General features: G+C 27.5%; 1 protein-coding gene across 2 annotated transcripts; it reads right to left on the reverse strand.

Moving 5' to 3' along the window:
• Window positions 1-5,614: 5,614 nt before the first annotated feature.
• Window positions 5,615-8,903, reverse strand: LOC137813451 (bidirectional sugar transporter SWEET1). 2 transcript variants are annotated; one of them, XM_068615708.2, is made up of 6 exons: window positions 8,474-8,903; window positions 8,337-8,373; window positions 8,077-8,172; window positions 7,408-7,687; window positions 6,263-6,382; window positions 5,615-6,126 (listed from the first exon to the last, which is right to left on the reverse strand). In XM_068615708.2, the coding sequence occupies exons 1-6, from the start codon at window positions 8,505-8,507 to the stop codon at window positions 5,938-5,940; spliced, it is 756 nt and encodes a 251-aa protein (XP_068471809.1). In that variant the 5' UTR covers window positions 8,508-8,903; the 3' UTR covers window positions 5,615-5,937. The 2 variants fall into 2 exon arrangements, with proteins under 2 accessions (XP_068471809.1, XP_068471810.1); XM_068615709.2 differs by lacking the exon at window positions 6,263-6,382 and having other exon boundaries at window positions 8,474-8,819.

The following is an 8,903-nucleotide window of genomic DNA, read 5'->3' on the forward strand; positions in this document are numbered from 1 at the left end:
TTATAATAATAATAATAATAAATTATTATACTAAAAAAAATATTAATATTTATTACACTCCATCAATAGTTCTTATTATTATAATTTCGGTAGGATTCTATGCCAAAGATTGTTACATATGATTCTTAGGAATAAGTAGTATCTACCTAATTCTAGGTTTGTTTCTCGATAAGGTGGGTACTCTCCTAGACCCCACTTTTTCTATATCTTTTATTTTATTTTTATGCTATATCTTATTCTACAAATAATTAACCAAACTTATAATAGAATATTAACTTAATTGAGATTACATGCTATATAGTAATGTCTTTATATACTCTCTTTTTTTTAGAAAAATAAAATAAAATAATCATAAGATTTCATCTAATATGTGAAACATGAATAATCAAACATGAAAACAATGTAAAAACTATATTTCGTGACTCTAACATTTTCCAAATCAACACTAATTTTAGGTTTTCGGAAGTTGTCTCATCCCTTCCTATACTTTCATCTTTTCTACCTAATTTTCTTTAAACAGATAAGTGCGACAAAAATGAATCAAGTTAACGTGGGTCTATTCTAGAATCATCTTTGCTTAATCTTTAGATTTTGAACACTAACTAAATTTGGTTGTTTTAACTTTTATCATCACCAATCCAAACTTAACTAAAAAAAAATCTCATTTTTATAGCTACTAATACAAACTTCATCTAACACCTCATAAATACTTCTAACTATAACAATACAAGTTCTATATATTTCTATACAAGTTTAGGATTTTTTAAAACATTCCCAATACATTATTAGAACTTATAAAAATACAAATATTTACAATATAAGTTTCAAAAACAACACTTTAAAGCTTTATAAACCCTCTGACATTTGTATGATCATTTGTTCGTGTATGTAGTATAGTCATTGCAGTTCAAACACAACAAGAAAAACTAGGGTAAGCTAACGAAAAGAAATTCCATAACATATCTAATTCATGCAAACGGAACTAATCAAACAAATCATTTATAAACATTTCTTTAGATGTTGTCATATAAAGTTTCAATATCAATTTCATACATTCATATAGACCACACATGGATCTATTTTCAATCACAATCATTAAATTTCATTCCAATCCCACTTCGTCTTCCGGAAAACTTATTAAGTATGCCCCTACCAGATACTAACACATGATCCAAAGATTACCAACGAATCTAATAAAAAGGATTTGGGTATGTTCAAACATCCAATATCGATTGTCTACAGCGGGACCCGATGTGTATGAACTCTCTCTCATCTTCTCCCCACCTGATATCTTAGTCTATATGATTTAGATCATCAATGAAGCTAGAGGATCTCTTTTAAAAATAGGTTTTTCATTCTTAGTGCCATTAAACAACAACTCATACATTATCCCAAATGTATGACATCAATTTCATACAATTTTCATCATACAATATCATTCAAAACGTGATTCACAACATTCAAAAGTCTATTTAACATAAAATAAAACAACACTTAAATAATAAACCATCAAAATCTAATAGTGCTATTAAAAATTAAATTTAGTTTCCTTTACCTTAATTACTTGTTTTCCAAACAACTTCTAGAATTTTATCCCCTTAGTCTAGATAAGCTTCTAGATTTAAGGGTCTAATGCAAGTTATCTAAACATAACAAAAATTCAGTATATAGTAGAATAAGTTGAGAGGATTACTCTTTTCAAGTGACCCTACCAAGATTGATAACTAAAACCTAAGGGAAAAAAAAAGAACAAAAATGAACTCACTCTGTTTGAAAATATGATCGAGTAGAAATGTTCTTTAACTTCTCAGTTACAACGTGGATCGATCAAATTCTAAAATAGATAAAAATTGGAAGAGAAAATTAAAAATAAAAGAAAAAAAAATAAAACTTGGGAGAAGAACGTGGGGTCTAAGGTTTTTTTTAAGCTGTTATACTTCACAATCCCTTAAATGAACTACTAATGTCATTATTATTATCACCGTTATTTATGTGGGTACCAATCTAAACAAGCAAGTTTAAATGGAGTATTTGTGTTGTTTCTTATATTTTATATATGATATTAAAATTAAAAAATAAAATTATCTAAATTATAAAACTAAACCATATTAAAAAAATAAAAGTTAAAACTGATATCCAGCCACACCAGGTTGGTCAATTCATTAGACACCCAAATTACGATTTTTATTTATCAAACTAAGGTAATTTTTTGAAATAAATAAAATTTTAAACATTTATTGAGATGGATAAGTAATGTTAAATTCACACAATTTTATTGTAAAAAAATCGTCTTAATATTATATGATTTTATTCTATTTAAATTAAAATTATATTAAAGTAATACAAATTTATTTTAATTAAATTTTAATTGAAGTCGTGTCGTGTCATCGATTTTAATATTACTTAAAATTTTATTATATTGAAATCGTACAACTTAAGTATTTGATAATTTTTTTTAAAATTATATATTTTATTAATTAACCTATAAAATTTATCCTAGTTTCATTAAAGAAAATCACATGCAAGTTTCAAATTCTCTGTTTTAGGCATACAAAAAATCAACCTCTTTCCAATTTTATTTTTAAATTAAAAGAGAGAAAGTTTTATTCTCTTCTCAAATTTATTTCTCTTCTTTCCCTTTTTGTCAAACCTGGCATAAAATTAATTATTTAATGGAAATAGTTCGGTTATAATAATAAATTATAGATGATTAAATTAAAAGACCAAAATACTATATTTATCATGAAAAAGCTATTTAAATTTTATATATTTCATAAATATTTAAAGACTTTCCTCCAGTTATATTATTGTCACTTTTTAATTTAAGAAACTAGTTCATAATTAATAAAAAAAGATAATAACTTGTTTTAAGTTGAAAAATAATGAATTATCTTACATATATAAGGAATTTTTCATGTTCAGTTTTTTATTTTGTCTTATAGGACACTGTGTCTTTTAATTACAGAAGTATCATGGTATATCCTTCTTGGCTGAAATTTGGTTTATCAAGAACCGATTTTGAATTGAATTTGTATTATCCATTAACACAATATAATAAATAAATAAATGTAATAATTATTTTAAAATATGAAATATATTTATTGCACTATATTAAATATTATAATTAAAACATAAATAAATTTAAAAATTCTTTAAAAGATAATAAAAACATTAAAAAAAATCATAATAAAAACCAATTTTAGAGATAAAAAATAATTAATTGTTATATTGACTAAAATTCATTCTAATTTAGAGACTAAAAAATTATTAGTTTCTAAATTAGTTTCTATTATTGATAAATAATTTTTAAATTGACATCTAATTAGCTACTAAGGTTTTTCTACCAAATTCAAAATCTAAATAATTAATAGTTAAAACCTTAGTAGCTAATCAATTTAAAAATTATTTATTGATAATATAAGCTAATTTAAAAATCAATAATTTTTTAGTCTTTAAAATATTATCTAATTTAGTAAATATAATAATTAATTATTTTTTATTTTTAAAATTAGTTTTTATTTAATAAATTTCTAATAATAAAAATTAAAAATAAAATATAAAAGACATTAATTATTTTATAAAATAATTAATTAGTTCTGTGATGAACTAAAATATTGATTTAATTATAGTAAAAACTTGAAAATGAAAATGATAAAAATTTCTCTAGTGGAACATAGATATTATTTACCAGATTGTCATGGTTCACTTTTACAAGTTAGAATTCACTTCCCAAGCACACAAATTTTGAATGTGCATCTCAGTTTCTACTATCTTAATATATAATTTAAAATATAAATAAAAATTTAATAATTAATAAATAGTTAATTAATAACTAATTAAAATATACAAATATTAAAAATATAAAATATAAATACAAATACAAATTTAATAATTAACTATTAATTAATGAAAATATACGTTTTCAAATATAATAATATAATAAATATTATATTAAAATACAAATATATTTTATAATTACTAAAAGAGTAATTAAAATATAATTTTTTAGTTATAATAATATAATAAATATTACAATTTAAATATAAATAAATTTAATAACTGATATAAAAGTAATTGAATTATATAAATTTAATTAATCTTATAAATATTTTATTTAATTTTTTATTATAAAATTAATTGAATTATATAAATTTAACTATATTATAAATATTTACTTAATTATGATAGCATAATACCTACTTTTATGTAGATGAAATGTTAGTATTTTTTTAATTATTTTTTTCCTTAAACCTTAATAAATGATGGTGTTGTATGTGCCTAAAGAAAAATTGATATTTGAGTTTTTAACACGCTTTTTAGGATTTTGCAAGTATTTTTTTAGTCCAAAAGTTGCACAGTTGTGTTGATCCACATGAAAAATATGAAGAATTGTTTATATGTAATTATATTCGGAGTCTCGTAAGACTTCTGAAGTTTGTTATGGTTTTGGTCTTAAAAGTATATTTTGTACTTATTTTTTACATATTTTTTTAATTTTTTGCGAGTATTATTATTGTGTTTATATACATGAAAATCATGGAAAATGTTCTATGTTAACATTGTATTTGTATTTAGAGGTCTGATCAAGACTCCTAAAGTGACCCACTTGTTATGATTTAGGTCTTAAAAATGCATTTTTCAATTTTTGACAGGCTTTTCAAATGTCTTGCGAGTATTTTTTTTTGGACAAATGTTGTATCATTGTGTTTAGGTTGCTTCTTACTGCACCTCCATAGCTTTTTTGTACCATCCTCATAAGTTCTTTTATTCCAAAAATACCCTTTTTAATATTTTGGATCACATAATCTTTAAATCTTTTTCTATATCCAAAATTAGCTTTCGGATTATGTAATCCATGAGCCTTTTATGATTAGCTTCCGGATTACATAATCTAGAAGTCTTTTCCATACATAAGATTAACTTATAGATTATGTAATCCGGAAGATTTTTTTTCAGATGTGTGATTAGCTTCCGGATTACATAATCCGAAAGTCTTTTGTGAATATGAGATTGACTTCCGGATGTAATCCAAAATATATCTAAATTACATAATTCATAGACTTATTTCAAATCCAGAAAAGAGTTCCAAATTTTATAAATCTAAAGAACACTTCCAAATCCAAAAACATCTTCTGGATTATGAATTATGTATGAGTGACACAAAAAAAAAGGATAAAACGGTATTTTCACAATTAGTATAGAGGTGGCAGAAGAAGAAGGTATGGAGGTGTAGGAAGAAAAAGTCTTGTCTATATATATATGAAAACTATGAAAAAAATGTCTATATATAAACATGTAGGTATTACAAAATAGTTCGTTAAATAAATTGAATGTTATGTTAAACTAGCAAAAGATGATATTATTTGTGGCAAAGATTAGTTTCTGTAGTGGTGTCTTACGTGTTTGATCATTGTCATTGTTCCTCTTCTGTTAGTTCTTCATCGATTGGTGGATTTTGGTGGACAAAACCCTCACATGGATATTGTTGACTGTAATGTGGATTTGTCAGGCTCATTACAAAATTCTAAATGGTAAAAGGATTGCATACCACCATGTGTCAATGCAGGTTTTCCAGAATGTATTTGAATATGTTAGCAACGAGTTCATCAGAAGATGAAGAAACGATTACCTTTTATGATTCATTCAACAATTACAAACCAAATGAGTGTGGTTCATGACCTTCATAGATGTTGATCCTAGAATGTTACCAATAAAACATATTACTATTTCTATACATTCACATTTTCCATTCCTCTTTCAAACTTGATCCAAACACAACAAAAAACACAAGCCTCAATGGCTAAACTTACAAAAACATTATCGTAACGAAAAGTAAGATCCAAATCATTGAGAGAACACAGAGAAACAACAACAACAAAAAAATATAAGCATTGTCGAAATTAAAAAGGTGGTCCTAAAATGCTGGCACGTGTCCCCCTAGACCTGTTCTTCCTGCGTAGTTGTTCCATTGGAGTTGGCATGCTTTGCCATCTCCACGGTTCCTTCTTCTTGTGTTCCAGATGATGATGCTGCTGTTGCCTTCTTTCCATCACTTTTACTGTCACGGTATATAAAATACAGTATCAGTTGGATCGTCCCCAACGCTGAACCCACGCCATTAGGTACCTGCACAGTGCATAACAAAACAAAATATTATGTTAAACTAAATTATGTTATTTTGATACGATTTCATTATAATAAAAAAATGATTTGATTATAATAATAACGTGATAAAATGATAAGAATGTGGTGTGCAACTTACAGCCACAAAAGGGTCACGACCTAGAAGACCGTAGATAAACCAAGACGTGCCACAGAGGAAAACAAACAGCGACAGGAAGAAGGGCATAAACTCCACACTCTTGGTTCTGATCACTAGCCTCTGCACCCACACATAATGCCAAACACCAAAAGAGTATGAAAAAAATAATCTCATTTACATTTATATAATTATGTTTTCAAATAATTACAGAGTTTCTAAAATAACGTTTTACTCGTTTTTAATATTAGTCTTTGTATGTAGTGTGTGCGTCAAGAAAAAAGATTTTAGAATTTTTTTTGCATGTTAGAAAAAATATTCTACTAAATTTGTAACGTGTTAGAAAAAAATTGTATTTGAAAGAATATCTTACTTCTTGTGAGAATGAAAATAGAAATGTAAAGAAAAATCAATGATGTGATAAAAAATGATGAAATTGTTACAGACTTTGAATAAAAATAGCTTTATGAAACACGTGTCAGGCCAAATTAAAAACCTTAATTATCTATGACTATTCTATGAAAGAATTATCTACAACTGTTAATAGAAAAATACTATGCTTTGGTGCACATATATTTTTAGACATTTTGTTATCTTTCTACTTATTTTTATTGTTACCTATTTATTTCCGACACAACTTTAATAAATATTTACTAAGACATTCTCTAACCTTTTTATTTTACTAATAATTCACTTCTCAATTCTTTCCTCTCTGCTATGCTTTTAACCTTTTTTTCCATTGAAAGACACACTCAAGGAACTGTCTACTTTTACACCAGTTACCAATAAATATACAGAGATTCACTTTGACAGAACTGCATGTGCCATCCAAAACCTCTGCACAGATACCACCATTTTGATTAAAATAAATTTTTCACCAAGTAAACAAATTATTTGTGTTTAAAATAAGATATTTTTTCTGTTTTGATTGAGTGAATGATTGAGTTATGAAATCCAATCAAGTGAGAGAGTGATGTTAATTCAGTGAACCAAAAAAGGGGAAACACAATGGCAACACTCTTGAAATAATGATTAACAAGAAAGGCAACCTCAAAAGTAAACTTGTCAACAGAAGGAATGATGCCATAATGAGATGATAAGGATGTGAGAGATGAAATAATTCAATGGAGAAAGTGAAGTTAGCTTACCATAATGGAGAGGGGAGACCCATACATGATGATGGAAAAGATTGAAGCAGCGAAGCCACAGAAGAGTTTTCTGGCATTTCCATGGAGAGCTAACAGGGACACCAAAACCACAGCAGAGAACACTGCCACCACGAAGGAGAAAAGGCCAAGAATCTTCGCCTTCTCTTTCTTGGGTGCAAACAACACGAAGATGAAAACGTATGTCACTTCAATCGCTGCTCCTATGCCATTGATTATTGATACTAGTATGTTGTCTGGGGACACAAATGGTAAACCATACCTGTGTATAGTGTTTTGTAGAATACAATCAAAAGAATCAGAATGGAATATAAAACTTTCATTTCTCAGATTGAACTCACTATAAGAAAACATGCAAAAAGATGTATCTTGTGTACGAGCAAGGAAGAGCAGGAATAAACTATGAGCCAATATTTAGCCAATGAGAGGGAAAACTCAACCACGATTTGGCAAAGTTATGTAACTTTTTTTTTCCCTTAACTGAAAGTAATACCTATGGATAAATATAATGCCCCTCTTACCATATGAGATTTACATGACATAAAGGGAAATGGAAGAAATGAAAATGGTAATAATCAACAGAAAATCGAAAGAAAAGGTTTTTTTTTTAGTATAGATGATTAAAGTGAAAGAACTGAGGGAGAAAGGTACCAAGCAGAAAGCAGACAGTTGAGCAGTGTCATAGGGTATGGAACGCCAGAGAACTTCTCTGTGGATTTGTTCGTAATGACCCTCTTGAATGTTACTCTGCAAAACCAAATTTCTCATAAGTTTTGCTCAAATGGGTACCCTACGCACACAAAAAGATGATTTTTTGTGCATCATAAAGAATAGAGAATGAAAAAGGTAAGAACTTCAAACATGGGGTGCGGGAGGAAGGGGAGATAAAGATAGAGTTAAGAGAAGCATACATTGGGGCCAAGAAGAGGAACAAACCAGAAGCATTCCCTGCAGCAGAAAAAGAAAAGTGAGAAACCAAGAACATAGACAAGAAGGGTATGCAAATGGAAGCATTATGCAGGAAGATAAGAGAAACAGTAAAACTCACCAAATATGCCGAACACGAAATGAGCAATATCCATGATGTTGAAGCTTGGAAGTGAGAAGAATATCAATGAGAGTTGAAGAAAGGAAAGAAAGTGGTCTAAAGAACTAGGAGTTTCTTTAGAAACGGTAGGTAACTCATAACTGATTACAATGAGGGGTGGTTTGCAGAGGTTGTGGGGTGATATATATATACAAATATATGTAGAAATGGAAGAATTGAAAGGTAACTTCTTTAGGCACTAAAATAAAGAAGAAAAATGAGATTGATCTTATCCACGAGGATTCAATGGGAGAACCGTTTATGCCCTTCAAAGACAGTGTGTGTCTTTATATATTAACTGCACCAAACCCAAACGAATGCAGATGATAATGTAACATTCATGCTGTGGAGACCAACATGCTCTAGCAGGAGCCAAATCAAACAAGTGTTC

The sequence above is a fragment of the Phaseolus vulgaris genome, chromosome 1 (assembly GCF_051622355.1).
Source record: "Phaseolus vulgaris cultivar YP4 chromosome 1, ASM5162235v1, whole genome shotgun sequence".
NCBI classification, from domain to species: domain Eukaryota; kingdom Viridiplantae; phylum Streptophyta; class Magnoliopsida; order Fabales; family Fabaceae; genus Phaseolus; species Phaseolus vulgaris.